The 17197-nt window shown below is 34.5% G+C and overlaps 1 protein-coding gene across 8 annotated transcripts in view; it reads left to right on the top strand.

Moving 5' to 3' along the window:
- The window catches only part of LOC131162383 (general transcription and DNA repair factor IIH subunit TFB4), a 74127-nt gene that overhangs the window by 34646 nt on the left and 22284 nt on the right, over positions 1-17197 (top strand). For all 8 annotated transcript variants that reach the window (XM_058118810.1, XM_058118809.1, XM_058118808.1 and 5 more), the window contains exon 9: positions 6915-6991. In XM_058118810.1, the coding sequence (XP_057974793.1) occupies positions 6915-6991 (77 nt within the window). The remainder of the gene's footprint in view (positions 1-6914; positions 6992-17197) is intronic.

The following is a 17197-nucleotide window of genomic DNA, read 5'->3' as shown; positions in this document are numbered from 1 at the left end:
TTATCCAAGTTTGTTGCTTTCCAGCAATGGTTGATGGGCCACCTCCTACCACCCACAGAGATTTTGGGTAAAAAAAGAAATGATAAACCCTAATTGACGGATCTCTTATCAAATGAATCAAAAAAGTAGTTTATTCTAATTCATTATTTCATCCACCCTGTCTTTTGTGTATTCTAGACTTTTAGGGACCTTGGGACTTGATTAGAGCAAACATACCATGAAAATTGTCGTTTTTATAGAAGTTCTTCTTTTGATTGAATTGAAGAGCAAGTTTTGAATTGTAAGACCCTTATGAAGTGGGTCATCAACAATAGAGCATTATGCTAAGTTTCCACATTACTTCTTTATATATATATATAAAAAAACAAAAGAATTAAATTTTCTAATGGATATTATTTTAGTAAAATTAATAAACTATGTAGTATGTCTACATCATGCATTTTAGTTATTCATCAAACATATTGTAATGGTTGCTGTTTTGGTGGATAATTATTTATTTGTTAATGCTGTTTATATTTCCCTCTCTAGTTGCAATGCTTTTATGTATGCATAAGTAGCCATGCACAGATGAATTGAGATTTATTTGGTGTCATTTTGAGTGTAGTTTCTTCACTTATTGTTTTTTCTCGTTGATGGGAAAAGAAAGATTTTACTACAAGATAGGAGAAGAAAGTATAATACAGGGAAAGCCCTCCAAAAAACAAAAGATAAGTAAAATTCAAGCGAAAAAACAAAATTCAGTATATCAAAGTCACTTTGAATATGAATCAAAGGAACTCCTCCTTCAAAAGCACGAGCTATTAAAGACCAAGGTGAGGCATACGTGATTTAGTTAGTTATTTATTTTTTGGTGGAAAAAGAAGAGATTCTATTATGTAAGCATTTGGTTCAGAATTGGAATTGGAATCGGAATTAGAATTTGAATTCGTTGGAATTGGAAATGGAATGTTAGATTCGTCTCTCATGTTTGTTCGGCATAGAATCGAAATCGAAATTGTATTATAGTGTTTAGTATATATGAACATAGGAATCTGAAATGAGTCTAGTTTGTCAATTATGTCAGTATAGTATAAAAAGTTTATTCAATTAATTTTAATATGGATAATAATATTATAAATATATATTATTATATAATATTATTGATTTATAATATTATTGAATACACTATATAATAAATTTTTTTTTACAATAAAATCATTTTGATAATCATGTACTTGATTATACTTTGCATATTGTATTTTATTATATTTTTTATTATTACCATTTTGTTTTAACTATATTATTAATATTATATTTTATAAGTGTTATATTTTAACATTTAATTTATTAAATGTAAATAAAAATCTCATATATTATAACACTATAACATAATTTATTATTTAATATAAAATAAGAATATCATCATAGCATTATATTTTATTACAAAATAGTGTTTTATTCTTTATTTTGTATATTATATCATTTTTATTAATGATATAAATAATTAATATTTTATTCTATTTTAAGGTTATACATAATAATATAATAATATAATAAATAATCACACCATAATTATATCATAGTATTCTATAATTTAATACTATTCTATTACCTTTTATGTATTATAATATTATTACATATAATATAAATATTAATAATATTGATTAAAATATTTTATATTAAAAATATTATTATGTATTTTTATTTAATGATGTCATAATGTTAATATTATTTTTAAATTTATGTAATATTATATGTAGTATTATATTAATATTATTTTTAATATTTATGTGGTATATATTATTATTATATTATATATAATATTACATTATAATATATATGTGCCATTATAATATTATTACATATAATATAAATATTAATAATAATGATTAAAATATTTTATATTAAAAATATTATTATGTATTTATATTTAATGAAGTCATAATGTTAATATTATTTTTAAATTTATGTAATATTATATATAGTATTATATTAATATTATTTTCTATATTTATGTAGTATATATTTTTACCATATTATATATAATAGTGTATTATTATATATATGTGCCTGTTTATATTTAATATACACTAGTATTACATCTTTTTCTATTCTATATCACTATTAAATTTTATTATTATATATTTATAATTGGTGATAATGATAAATATTTTATTTTATTTTTAAGATTACAAATAATAATATAATAAATCAATAATCATACCACAAGTATATCATAATATTAGCATTTAATACTGTTCTATTAATTTTTATTTGTTATAATGTTATTATATATAATAATGATGATTTAATATTTATATTAAAAAATATAATAATATCTTAAATATTATTAATGATATCATAATATAAATATTATTTTAAAATTTTTGTAATATAAATTATTATATTATAATAAATACTGTGTTTGCTGGAATTAGGATTTCATTCCAGAGTAAGACTCAGGAATTAAACTGTAGGCAAAAGGGGGAGTCCCATTCCATGCAGGAATGGGAATTAGCATGAAATTACCATAAAAGAAACTTTAGGAATGGGAATCAACCATTCCTACTTCTGATTCCTTGAGTTGATTCCCAATTACCAAGCAACACTTAAGAGAATAGAAGACTACTAAAAAAAAGGGAGCATAAGAAACCTCATTAGAAAATAAGAGAACTAAATGAAATGAAAATTAAAACAGCACTGCTTGCCAGTCTCACTGTAGATCTGAACAGGAAAATCCTTCGAAGCAACCAGTGGCAAAAGCCACAACGAGGCCAAATGCTGGATACTATCCCAAAGCAGCAAGGAAGAAATCTTTTTCTGTGAGTATACGTGCATTTATCTCCTAGCAAATCCCCCCCAAAACAGCATAAAACCTGCACCTCCACAATGCCGAACCATCTGTAATCCTCCCAAAACTAGAAAAAGTGATAGCCAAATGATCCTCCAATGACTCCAAACACACCAATTCTCTCCCAAAAAACCAAATAAATTATTCCACACCCTCCATGAGGAAGAGCAATGAAGAAACAAGTGAGGAACAGATTCTGAGCTGTCAAAACTTAGGCAACAAACATCTGAAGATAAAGCCTTAAAAGGCCTACTATGGAACAGATTGTTAGCATTAGCTCTATTAAGAACTACTAACCAAATAAAATCTTTAATCTTAGAGGGAACTTTGGCTTTCCAAATAATGCAATGAAGAAGAGAAGTCTATATGTGTCAAATGCTCAAAAAAATATTAAGCTTGAAAACTTCCCTATCATTAAGGGACCTACGAAAATGATAGTCCCAAGAAAAATCATCCCCAATCAAATAGGAGGAGGAAATGGGTTCATTATGCAAAGAGGAGGGCCTATAAAAACAAGGAAAAAAGATCACCCTCTCAAATGTTTTCCTAAAACCAAATGTTGAACCTGTTACCCATAATAAATTTAATATGAGGGGTAAAAAATGATATATCTGCAAGATACACTTCCATTTGAACATCTCAACCCAACATTTGCATCCCAGCCATTTTCTTGCAAGCCAAATTTACTTATATTAACTCTGTGCCAAAGGGATGACTCCTCCAAAAGAAAAAGCCATTTACTCATCACAGCAATGTTTTTAGACACCAACCTACCAAGACCCAAACACCCCTCCTTTTTAGACCTACAAACTAACTCCCAACTCATCGAATGATCCCTTTTCTCCCCCACGCCAGACCATAAGAAATCTGTCATGATTCTCTCAATCTTTCTAGCATCCCTCATTGGAAATCTAAAGATAGACAAAACATTGAGTGGAATACCAGAAAGACAAGCCTGAATGAGGGTGATGCACCGCCTAGAGAGAATAAGACACCCTTCCACCCATCCATCCGCTTAGACGCCTTCTGCATCACAGAATTCCAAAACCCAACTGACCTAGGATTGCACCCAAAGGCAGGCCTAAATAAGTTAAGAGGCCACTGTAAAATACCACAACCAGCTAAAGTGGACAGCTCCAGCTCCAAAGATTTAGCACCACGCACATTAATACAAGCTAAACCACTTTTCCCCAAATTTTATTTTCAAACCAGATATTCTCTCAAAACAATTGCAAATTAGTAATCACATTTAACAAAGACTCCCCATGATCCTCTAAATGAAAAAATAGTATCATCCTTTATTAGCTGTCATGTAATACTCCTTTCCCTGAAAATTGTAGAGAAAAGGGTGATTTGGCCATATATCGAAATTAAGATCATGAGATTAACACATTTTAAACCATTTGTTACCCTTTGATTAACATAAGGGGCCTTAGTGTCACTGATGACCATTGACTAAGAGGGTTTGTGTCATTTTTTAGCCTTGGGACGTGGAATTTCTGGAATGTCGTCATTTTTCTCTTTTTTTTGGTTTTGGGGGGGGAGGGGGTGTTGGGTTGATTGTTGTTTAGCTGATGTTACCCAATAACGGAAAAACAGAATAACTTTGAGGAGGTGGCAAAGATGGTGATGCAGTTGGATGCGGCGCTCAAGAATACAACAAAAAGCTATAGAACATCTTGGTACTGCAAAGAAATTTGCTAACGAACACACGTACAAGAGTGTAATGCATTGGTATCAATGACAATACAATGATGGAAATGGGATTCTTAATGTCACACTTAGCAGAATCCTGATATAAAGACACAATTAGAGTCTTTTAATATAATTATTTTTACATAAAAATGTCAAACTTTCTGTACTATTAGGGAAGTTTGTAACAACTATTTGGGACTGCTTATAAAATAACTACTTATATCACATCACTCATAAGAACTTAAAATAAACATGTAATCTTTGGTCCCTAATAGGAAAATTACTTATAAACCAAGTACTTCGTAGAAGTTTCTTAAATAAGAGGTTTTCTGAGAAGTGGATCAAAGATGTTTATAGCTACTTAAAAGAGGTTGAGTGGTATGTACTTATTTTATGCTATAATATAATAACATACTAATGTTATGTCACCATCATCATTATTATTTTTTTATTAGCAGAGAGAAATTTCATTAAAAACAAACAAGAAAAAGGGAGAGAAAATGAAACGATGGATCAATAGTCTGACAGTGTATCCACTAGGAAAAAAGGATAATATATGATGTTACATTATGTTATCATAATATATTACATTATGTTATATTATATTATTAAAATATTATAAGAACGCATTATTATATTTTTACATATAAGCTATTATCATTTATATGATAATACTATCACAACATATTATTATATTATATATATAATAAAAATTACTGCTATTATTATTATTATTATTATTATTATTCAGATCAATATATATTTTCTAACATTACTAAACCCTACTTTAACTTTTAGTACTATTAGATTACCACTTTACCTAAAAGCTTAAGCTATTAGGTTGTGGGCCAAAATGTTTATCAAGCTTTAACACTCTTCTGCACATGCAGCCTGACAGCACATGGAGAGATAAACAAATTATCAATACCCATTACAAGGAATAAAATTATTTTTTTAAACTCCAAACAATAAACATGGGCAACAAGACTAGAACCCATGATCTCTTGATAATCAGTTCTGATACCATATTAGATTTCCACTTTACCTAAAATTTTAAGCTGTTAAGTTGTGGGCCAACAATTTATATCAAGCTTTAACAAGTACATATAGCTAAAAGTACTTACTAACTATCCTTATTAAGTTCAACAGTACTTCTTAACTTTTAGCAATTATAGCTAAAAATACTTGCAGCAATTAAGCACCTTTCTGATTCAGCACGTACCAATCAGTGTTACCAAATGAACCTTTAAGGAAGCCTGAGTCTTTGATACAAGTTTAAGGGTTAATGGAAGATATGAGCGTGGCTTGTTTTAGAGGTTTATTCCTGTTGTAGATGGATTTCTACCTCTTGGAGACTTATGCTTTAGACCTTATGTGAAAAGACCATTGCTCCAAGATATATGTATGTATTAGGATCTCTCTCTCTCTCTCTCTCTTCGTAGTATAAAAGTTCCCATTCTTCTTTCATCAAAATATTTTGTTGGACTTATGTTTATTAACTGCCCTTTTGCGTCATGTATGCTTTATTTGCTGCTTATTCGCTAAATATTGAGTTGATTTGAATTTTAGGGCTGTGCCATGTGTATAGTGCTATATTTTTTAAAAAATTGGATGGGCATAGGGCTGCAGATTAGAGTTTTAACTTTTATTTTTAAAAAGAAATTAGACTTTGCAGCTCATATGCGAAGTCATCAGCACCTGATCAATGGAAAACTTGGCATGCATTACCAGTATCGGAGTCTGGATATGTGTCTATGTCAGTGGTTTGAGTGAAATGTGGTCGTGCAAAAAATAATTAGCTGCATAATAAGAGCCATCTGCTACACTGGGCGTTTTTCGACCAGACATTTGTGCATGTTCATGTGAGCTGAGTTACACTGCTTTTTTTTTTTTTCCCCATTGTATGTTGTCTGTTCACATCCGTTTTCTGGTTAGAGTTCTGAAGTTCTTTTTTGCGAATTTAACTATATTGCTGTTATTTATTGTTTGCTATGTTTTTTTTTTTGGAATTTAGTCATTTTGGTAAACGTAGTCCTGCAAAAAATCATTAGCTGTGTAACAAGGTACCAACATTTGCACATATGCTTGAGCTCAACAGCAGTGCTCTTTTTAATTGTTTATTGTTTTTCTTCACTATAATTAGTGGCATCCCTTTTCTAGTAAGAGTTCTGTAATTTTGTTTTGCATATTTGATTATATTGCTGCTGCTTATTATATATGCTTTCTGAATCGTGGCATCCTTTTGGCTTATCGTATGCCTACCATTCTGAGGATAAAATGTTTGAAAGTTCTGTTCCCTGTTTTCAGCCTGCATCTCTAAATTGGGCTGCACACGCCATTACATCTGTACTCCTAATAATGCCACTCTGACTGTGTTATTTACATGCAGACTGTATTTGCAACTGATTTGCACTCTCGCAGATTTTTACAACTTCCAAGGCCTGTAGGGGTGGATTTCCGTGCCTCGTAAGTCAAACTTCTGACTGCAATGCACTTATATGTGGTGCTGAATTGTGCCTTTTTTCAAGCTTGTCAGCAAGTTCATTGGATAATTTTGAATGACTCTTATTTGCAGACACTTTTGCCTCACAATAAGAGAAAGTGGGATGATCTTCCTTTGAATTTAATTTAATTTTTTAATATAGAATAAGAAGAGATTTCATTAGAAAGAGAAGAATTTACAAATAGGAGAATACGACATCTCCCATCAAAAGTTTTCCCTTAACCATTAATGAATGCATTTCCTTAAAAGACTTCTTGTCATCAATGAGTTTCCTGAAAAATTCGTATTTGTGCTTCTTACTGGAAGATATAGATTTTACACAAAAACATTTCTGGCCTTGTTGTAGAACCTGAAGGTATGCCGCATAACAAAATTTAACTTCCTGTGGCATGCTTTCAAAATTTAAATTACAGCTGTATCATGTAACATAGTATCTGTGATATTTTCTCTGTTGATATGATATTTTGTTTCTGAGACATGGACCCTTCTTTTCTTCTGGATAAGTAAAGAGCCAACAAGTGTATTAAAAGGGACCAAAGAGGTGCCAACGAGGAATGTGCAAAAATTGTCAAAAAACTGAAAAATGGACCAAAAATAAATTATATGACCTTTTTGTTTAGTTTTTTTTTTTTGGTTTTTCATCTTCTAAGAATTTGGTTTTTGATTTCTGTTAAACTGAACTGGAAAACCAAATACTTTTTTATTTTCATGTTCTGAATTTTTATAGTTACTAAAATTCTATTTTATACTTTAATTATTTTGTAACATATTTTTTAAGTTTTCATTTTGTTTTTCTTATAAGGAATGAAATGAGAGACAGGAGAGTGACCCTTTTATAGGGGGAGAGGCTGCTCTCATCCCTGGGTGATGTGGTTGGGGGTGCGAGGGGGGTGGGTGATGGGATATTACCCTCCCTTTGTCCCACATCAACCAAGGATGAAGGTGGGGGCCATCTCTCTCCTTTATAAAAACTCCACCATAACCCTTTCCTTCCTGCACGGGGCTATGCTCCTTTGTAGGCTACACCAGCCATTTTCGAAAGTAGGCCCTTATTAAATGGGAATTCACTATTTACCAAGTATTCAAATGTAGTTATAAATTTGAACTTTAGTATAAACGCTCTTGGGCTTTTCCCTTCGGACCTTGTCTTTGAAAAATTAAAAACAAAACTGAACTGGTTAGCAAACATTAGTCTTTTTTCTTTTTTAAAGAAAAGTGATCAGTTTGGTATCAGTTTAAAAATTAGAAACCAATTAATTCAGTTTGGTTTCTGGTTTTGGCAAAAACTGAACTGAGCTAAATTTTATTACACCCCTGCTGTCATTTCAAGGACTAAAACTGATTTAGAGGACAAAAAATTAACAAAATGTAGAATGATATGCATATCAGTCAAATCTTGCCTACCAACCAAAATTTCAAAAGCTTGAACTATCTATTTTTAGCCATTGAGTGAGGCAGCTCCTCTCCCTCAAAAGCTGTACTATTCCTCTCCCTTCACATGAGCAAAGGGTGGTGAGATGGATTAACACTTTTTTTTTAACCTATCGCTGCCTTTCTCTTTAAATGATGCCTTTTTAAAATTTTAGGTCCTAGTAAAAGGGATATTCTTATTATGGTTTTTAAATCTAGAGGAATTCAACCCATTATGACGAGAATTAAGCTGATTATGGGATTATTTATCAATCAGCTTTATGTCCTAAATCTGGATTTATTTCTGTCTAGGGTAAATTATGCTTACTTCCCTTGAGGTTTGCTTGAAAGACTTGGATACACCATTACACGCTGAAATGGTGCTAACCTCCCTTGACATTTAAATATATTGACATGATACGTATACCCCATCCACTAGTTAACCATCTCCTATAAAGACATAAGCAAATCAAAGTGATGCCCTTTGAAACAGGCACATAAATTGCGGAAAGGTTTGAACAAATGAACACAGAGAAAATACGTGGTGCATATTTGCATATGAATGAATTTTTTCTTCACTATAAATGCATTTCTGACTGGACCAGCTTTGCATGGCCCAGACCAGAGTTCTCATTGAGACTCATCCAACAACGATTTTTGAGTTATTTTTTCAGTATTATGGCTTCTACACTTACCATTTAGGCGGGTAAATTTCATTTATTAAGACATAACTCTATCATGGGAGGTCAACTAACACAAAGGTGGTGTTGTGTATAGAATCAGATTGCACAGTGGAATATCAATGCAACAATCAATGTAGAACCAAATATGGAACACACCAACACAGTATATATGAAAGGAAATAAAATCAACACAAGGAGTTATGTGGTTCAGCAATGCCTACATCCACGGGAGCGATCGGCAAAGTTTCACTATCTTGGTGTCAAAAGACACAATACAATGATCTTCTTACTATGAGAATACACCCAGAATGATGTATATATAAACACTACGGAAGTTTCCCTCCAAACACCTAATCATACTAACGTTCACATTCATAATTTGAAATCAGCGCTGGTCTCCTAAGAAAATCCATCGACGGTTTCAGCAAATCATCGATGGAAAGATACTTAGACCAAATCGTTTTTGCATGTTCAGTTAGCCATCGACGGTTCTTCAACGGATAAAATTTGAGAGCAGACTTTTTGAAATTCAGCCAAACCGTCGACGGTAAGAGCCAAATCGTCGAAGGTTTCCCCCAGTACTAATTCTACTATGTTTTCCTTCTTTGTGTATGGCATACACTCAACAATATGAGCCACAAAACACAACAATCTTCGCCTTGGCGAATATTTGCCCCTTAGGAGAAACCAAAAAACGTAGCCCGTTGCTCCACCTTGACCTTGGAACGTTAGGTTGGGTCCGTCTTCCTTCTAACACTTGGAGACATGAAGCAAGTCCAAGCAATGCTTAAATTTTTCAGTAGTAATCGGTTTTGTCAAAATGTTTGCTGCGTTTTCAGATGTGTGAACCTTCTTTAGTATAAGTTCACCTGAAATAATCAATTCCTGGACCCTGTGGAACCTTACATTAATATGTTTGGTTCTAGCATGGTACACTTGATTCTTCGCTAAGTAGATGGCGTTTTGACTATCACAACGCAGCACAACCCCACCTTGCTATATACCCAGCTCCTTGACCAAATTGGTAAGGCATAAGGCTTCCTTTGCTGTTTCGGCAACTGCCATGTATTTAGACTCAGTTGTACACAATGCCACCAGGGATTGTACCATGGACCTCCAACATAGAGGTCCTCCCACAAGAGCAAAAACATAACCCGTTGTAGACCTTTTGTCATCCATATCCCCTGCATAGTCAGCATCAACAAATCCCCCAACTGATGAACTATCTTGTTACTTGCCGAGCATGAAGCCATGATTAGATGTACCCCATAAGTATCTGAAAATCTATTTAACAACCTCCCAATGCCATCTACTCGGATTAGGGAGAAATTTACTCACCACACTCACTACATGTGCCAAGTCTGGTCTTGTACACACCATGACATACAGTAAACTCCCCACAAAATTAGCATAGGGGGGACCTTTGACATGTCCCGGATTTCATCATCCGTCCTTGGACATTCAGCAGTAGACAATTTAAAGTGATTCTCTAGAGGTGTACGTATCGGTTTAGCATCGGCCATGTTGAACCTATCCAATACCTTCTCCATATAACTGCCCTGAGATAACCACAACCTCCCTGTAGTTCTATCACGGCAAATCTCTTTCCCAAGTATCTGTTGGCACAGAAGAATAGAAAAAACAGAGAAGAAAAAATACTGAAAAATGCCTCTTTAATTTACTGACTTGATGAAGAAATTACATATATAAAAAGCTACAGTGCTGCAGCACTTTTTGCTGGATTTTTGAGATTCTTTTCTATTTTTCCACTACTTAAAATGACTGGGATAAGGCCACTATTTATAAGGCAGAGTACATGGGGAATAGATGGGAAATTTTAATATTCTAGGAACTTAACAAGTCATTAAATAAACCTAGAAACAAGGCAAAGAATATGACAAGTTCCTAGACTAAATAACTCATTCTTGTGCTATTAATGGATGGCAATTGTATTCCACTTTGAAAAACTGAACGGAACTTTGAATAAGAATCACACTGGTTGCAACTTGCTGACTGAATAATTTTATTGCTGAATGTTCTGCTGACTGTAAGCTGAGTTGTCTGCTGACTTTTCAACTAAATAACTGAATTAACTAACTTCAGTAGGTTCACGGCTTTCTCACAAATTCCCCTCTAAAGTTGTGGGTCCTAACATGTCTCTGAACTTCAAAAACTTCTCTGTAGTAATAGGTTTTGTGAGCATGCCTGCTGATTGTTCATTAGTGCTGATGAATTCTAGCTGAATTTCTTCCTTCTGCACAAGGTCACGAATAAAGTGATGTTTGACCTCAATATGCTTTGTCCTGGCATGAAAAACTGGGTTCTTAGTTGGAGCTATTGCTGACATATTATCACAATAAATGGTTGTAGGACCCTCTTGCTTCAATCCTAAATCACTAAGTAATTTCCTCAGCTAAACTCCTTCACGAGCAGCCTGTTGCTGAAATATATTCTACTTCTGCAGATGACAAGGCGATAGTGTTTTGCTTTCTTGAACACCATGAAATGGTGCCATTTCCAAGGCAGAAAACATATGCCGATGTGCTTTTTTGATCATCAACTGATCCGGCCCAATCACTGTCAGTGAAACCGGTCAAAACAAACTCAGAATCTTTGCTGTACTTCAATGCAAGTTTTAGTGTGCTTTAAGGTATCTTAATACCATTTTTGCTACTGCATAATGAAGTAGACTTGGGCTGTGCATGAACCTAGACAACATACTAACAACTTGTGTAATGTTAGGCCTAGTATGAGTCAAGTAAATAAGGGATCCAACTAAACTCTTATACTGATTTTCGTCGAATTTCTTAGCTCCATCATTAGAATTTAATTTTTGATTTAGAGCCATAGGAGTACCTACAACCTTACAGTCCTTCATATGAAATTTCTTCAAGATATCAGCTGCATACTTTTCTTGGGAAATGAAAATTTCCCTTCTTCCTTGCTTAACTTGCATCCTGAGGAAGTACTTTATGATCTCTAAGTTTGTCATCTCAAAATTTTTCATCATTGAGTGCTTGAAATCAGCAAGTAAATGAAGATTGCTTCTAAAGCAAATCAGATCATCAACTTACAAGCAAACAATGATGAAATCAATTTCTTTTTAAAAAAAATAAAGAGCTGGTTCATGAGAGCTTTTCTGAAATCCTGAATTCTGAAAATAAGAATCAATCTTACTGTTCCAAGCTCATGGAGCTTGTTTGAGGCCATACAAAGCCTTATTCATTTTGTACACCTTTTCTTCTTTGCCCTTCACTTCATATCCACGTGGTTGCTCAACATAAACTTCCTCATTCAGTTCTCCATTGAGAAATGCAGATTTAACATCCATTTGATGCACATTTAACTCCAATTTGGCAGCTATTGCAAGTACAAGCCAAATTGTCTCAATTCTTGCAACTGGTGCAAAGGTCTCGTTGAAAACAACTCCAGGTTGTTGAGAATAACCTTTGGCAACTAATCTGGCTTTGTACTTTTGAATGGAACCATCCTTGCTGTACTTGGTTTTGTAAATCCACTTGAGACCAATAATGTCTTTGCCTTCAAGAGGATCCACAAACTTCCATGTGTTCTTTTCAATCATGTTCAGCTCTTCTTCCATGGCTTTTTTCCATTTTTTATCCTTCACTGCATCTTCAAAATTCTGTGGCTCACAAGAGAAAAGAGCAAATTTTGTATTTTCATTAAAAATATAGCTTCTAAAATCACCATACCTCTTCGGATGTCTTCTAACTCTTTCAAATCTTCTTAGGACAGGTGAAGAGGATGAAGTTCCTTCATTTTCTGAATTTTCAGATTTTGAACTAAGATTCCCGGGTGCAATTTCAGCTTTTGAAATTGCTAGATTCTGAGATTCAGTAGCTGATTTAGGTCTTGTTACTTCAGTTGGTACAAAATCTGGAATATTTGTTGGGTTCTGGCCGCTGGAAGTCCACTGCCATAGTCCCCTTTCTTCAAAGATGACATCTCTTGCCACTGTCAGCTTGTGATTAACAGGATTGAGCAGCCGGTAGTCCTTTGATTCATTGTTGTACCCAATAAACATAAGCTTTTCTCCCTTTTGATCAAACTTGTCCTTATTTGGAGCTTTGTTGAGTGAGTAGGCTAGACAACCAAACACTTTCAGATGGCTAACATCTGGTTTTCTCCCACTCCAAGCTTCATAGGGAGTTCTATTTTTCACTAATTTTGTTGGTGACCTGTTTAAGATATAAACAGTGGTATGTACAACTTCAGCCCCAAGAGAATTAGGAAGTCCTTTACCTTTTAACATGCTCCGAGCCATTTCAACAATGGTCCGGTTCTTTCTTTCAACAACTCCGTTCTGTTGAGGGCTTCTACTCACTGTTAGTTGCCTTTGAATGCCTTCCTTCTTGCAATAATTCATGAACGGGTGATATCTGAATTCACCTCCATGATTAGTTCTTTAGGTCTTCATTTTTAGCCCACTTTGTCTTTCAACAAGGGCTTTGAACTCTAGAAATATTGAGAAGACATCTTATTTTTGCTAAATAAAATACAACCATATCATTCTAGTAAAATCATCAACAAAAAGGATGAAATACCTTTTGTTTCCAAGAGATGGTGTTCTTGTAGGACCAAGTATATCCGCATGAACAAGCTCCAAAGGAGCTTTGGCCCTCCAAGAAGTTTTGGGGAAAGGAAGGTGGTTCATCTTCCCGTAAATACAGCCTTCACAAACTCCTTCAATTTGATTTATTTGGGCACGAATCATATCCTTTTGCTTGAGAAGCTGCAGTCCCTTATGATTTAAATGCCCATATCTGAGATGCCATAGTTGAGATTTGTTTGAAATTTCACTCTTCAAAGCCACTGGACTTGTGTAGTAGATGGAGAGTGGAAAAACCTTGTTTCGAGTCATCTCAACTTTAGCCATCAGTGAGTTCTTCTTCTTGTCTATGATTCTGCATTCATTTCCTTCAAAATGGATTTGATATCCTTTTTGAATTAACTGCCCCACACTTAAGAGATTGTGAGCAAGACTTGGGACATAAAGAACATCATGGATGAATTTTTGCTCACCTGATCTAGACTGCATTGCTATTACGCCTTTTCCTTCAACTTTTACAAATTTCCCATCACCAAGAATAATGGAATTTGAAGCATTTTCATCAATTTTAACAAATAACTCATGGTTACCTGTCATATGACTGTTGCAGCCACTGTCAAGGTATCAAACCTTGTCGTCATTGCTTTCAGCATTGAGACAAGTGAGAAACACTTGCTCTTCATCATTTTCCTTGTTGAAATTTGCTTATGAACTTCCATTCTTCTTGTGCCAACAATCCCGGTCTGAATGGTTTGGAATGCGGCACCTTTTACACCTTAAATAGCATTCAGCTGAGGTGTGATTTGACTTCTTGCATATGATGCAATTCTGTCCTTGATTGCTGGACCTTTGAGGCTGAAAATTCCTGCCTCTGCCACGGCCTCTTCCACGACCACGGGACTGATTATTTTGGCCTCTTTGAGACTGGTCTTATTGCTGAAAATTTCCCTTCCTCTATTGATTTTTCAGGTTCAAGTTGAGCTTTGATTGAAAAGCTTGCTCCAAGGGCTGACCTGAAGATCTTTTAATTCTTTCCTCATGTGATTCCAAAGAACCACAGAGGTCAAACATGGTCATAATTGAGAGGTCTTTTGATTCTTCAATTGTTGCAACTACATGATCAAATTTTGGTGGTAAAGTTTTTTCTTCTAACCGATCACCATAAGCTCTGATTTGGTTGACTATTTCAGCAACCTTGGAGAAAAAATCTTTGATGCTTTCAGAATCTTTCATTTCCAAGCAATCAAAGTTCTTCCAAAGAGATTGTAGTTCGGATAGAGACTACTTTATTGTTTCCTTGAAATTCCTTCTACAGTGTTTCCCATGCGTCTTTAACCTTTTGAATGCCAAAGATGTGGGGATAGATGGTCTCGCTGATCCCTTGATGAAGATAACTCAAAGCAAGAGCATTATTTTTTATTTTTTCTTTGTTCTGGGCCGATCTTTGAGATGAGGTTGCTGTGCTTGTGTTTATAGAGGATGAATCATCATTTGCTGAAGTTGAATCATCATACCCTTCTTCAATAATCTCCCATAAGTCTCATGCAATGAAGAAAATTTTCATTTGATCAGCCCAGTACCCATAATTTTCTCCTTCAAAGATGGGTACTTGGTTTTGAGAATAATTGAACATAGTTCCAGCAGAGGAAGAGGTGCTGGACGACATAGCTTTGATACCAAATTTTGTTGGAACAGAAGAATAGAAAAAACAGAAAGAACAGAGAATAAAAAACACTGAAAAATGCCTTTTTAATTTACTGACTTGATGAAGAAAGTACATATATAAAAAGCTACAGTGCTGCAGCACTTTTTGCTGGATTTTTGAGATTCTTTTCTATTTTTCCACTACTTAAAATGACTGGGATAAGGCCACTATTTATAGGGCAGAGTACATGGGGAATTGATGGGAAATTTTAATATTCTGGGAACTTAACAACTCATTAAATAAACCTAGAAACAAGGCAAAGAATATGACAAGTTCCTAGACTAAATAACTCACTCTTGTACTATTAATGGATGACAACTGTATTCCACTTTGAAAAACTGAACGGAACTTTGAATAAGAATCACACTGGCTGCAACTTGCTGACTGAATAATTTTATTGTTGAATGTTCTGCTGACTGTAAGCTGAGTTGTCTGCTGACTTTTCAACTAAATAACTAAATTGACTAACTTCAGTAGGTTCACGGCTTTCTCACAGTATCTTCTTGGCAGCACCAAGATCCTTCATGTCAAACTCTTTATGCAACAAATCCTTTAAATGATTTACTTCAGTTAAATCCTTCATAGTTATTAACATGTCATGGACATACAACAATAAGAAAATAATAGAACTGTCATTAAGGTCTTTCACATACTCGCAACAGTCATACTCTCACCTCTTGTAGCCTATCCGGATCATATAGGAATAAAATCTTTTGTACCATTGCCTTGGAGACTGTTTCAGCCCGTAAAGAGATATCTTTAACTTGCAAACTAAGTGCTCTTGCCTAGGTTCACTAAATCCCTCCGGCTGTACCATATAAATTTGTTCCTCCAAGTCACCATCGAAAAATGACGTCTTTACATCCATTTGTTCCAAATACGGATCATAATAAGCTACTAATCCCAACACAACCTTGATGGAAATGTGTCAGACCACAGGTCAGAAGATTTCATTATAATCTACTCCCTTCTTTTGTGAGTACCCCTTTGCCACTAATCGTGCCTTGACTTTCTCTCCTTCGTTTTCTGAAATTGCTTCTTTCCTCCTATATATCCATTTGCAGCTTGTTGCCCTCTTCCCATCTGGAAGTTCCACCAAAACCCAAGTCTGATTCTTATGCAACGACTCCATTTCCTCTATCATAGCAGCCATCCACCTACTTTTCTCTTGGCCGTGCACTGCCTCTTGAAATGTAGTTGGATCATTGCTACTGGTAATGAAGGCATAAGATACTAGATCATCAAAGTCATACCTTGGCAGTGGCCCGATAGTGTGTCTGGATCTCAGTATAGGAACATTGTCGATTTGCTGGTTTCTCGAGTTAGAACTCCTTGCAATTGGGGGACCAAGATCATTGTCATTGCCCTGAGTTTCTAACTCCACTTGCACAACATTCTTATCTCTACATAAGTTGTTTGGCCCCTGTTTCTTTTCATCATCGATTGAGTACAATTCACCATAGCTTTCTCATCGAAAACTACAACCCTACTGATCACCACCTTGTTTGTTATTGGATCCCACAGCTTGAACCCTTTCACACCCTTTTGATACCCCAAAAAGATGCAGCGTCTAGACTCTGCGTTAAGTTTAGATCTCTCCTCACTAGACACGTGGAAATAGGCTGGACGCCGGAATACCTTTAATCTGGAAGAGTCTACTGCATTTCCCTTCATACCTCTTCTGCCACTTTCCCCTATAGTGATGCCCTTGGCGATCGGTTTACCAAGAAACAAGTCATACTAACTGCCTCAGCTTGGAAGTGCTTTGCTAGCCCTACATTTAGCCTGAGACACCGAGCTC

The sequence above is a fragment of the Malania oleifera genome, chromosome 8 (genome assembly GCF_029873635.1).
Source record: "Malania oleifera isolate guangnan ecotype guangnan chromosome 8, ASM2987363v1, whole genome shotgun sequence".
In the NCBI taxonomy this organism is placed as follows: Eukaryota; Viridiplantae; Streptophyta; class Magnoliopsida; order Santalales; family Ximeniaceae; genus Malania; species Malania oleifera.
Note: the sequence above shows the minus strand (reverse complement) of the source record. Positions and strands in the feature narration are given on the sequence as shown.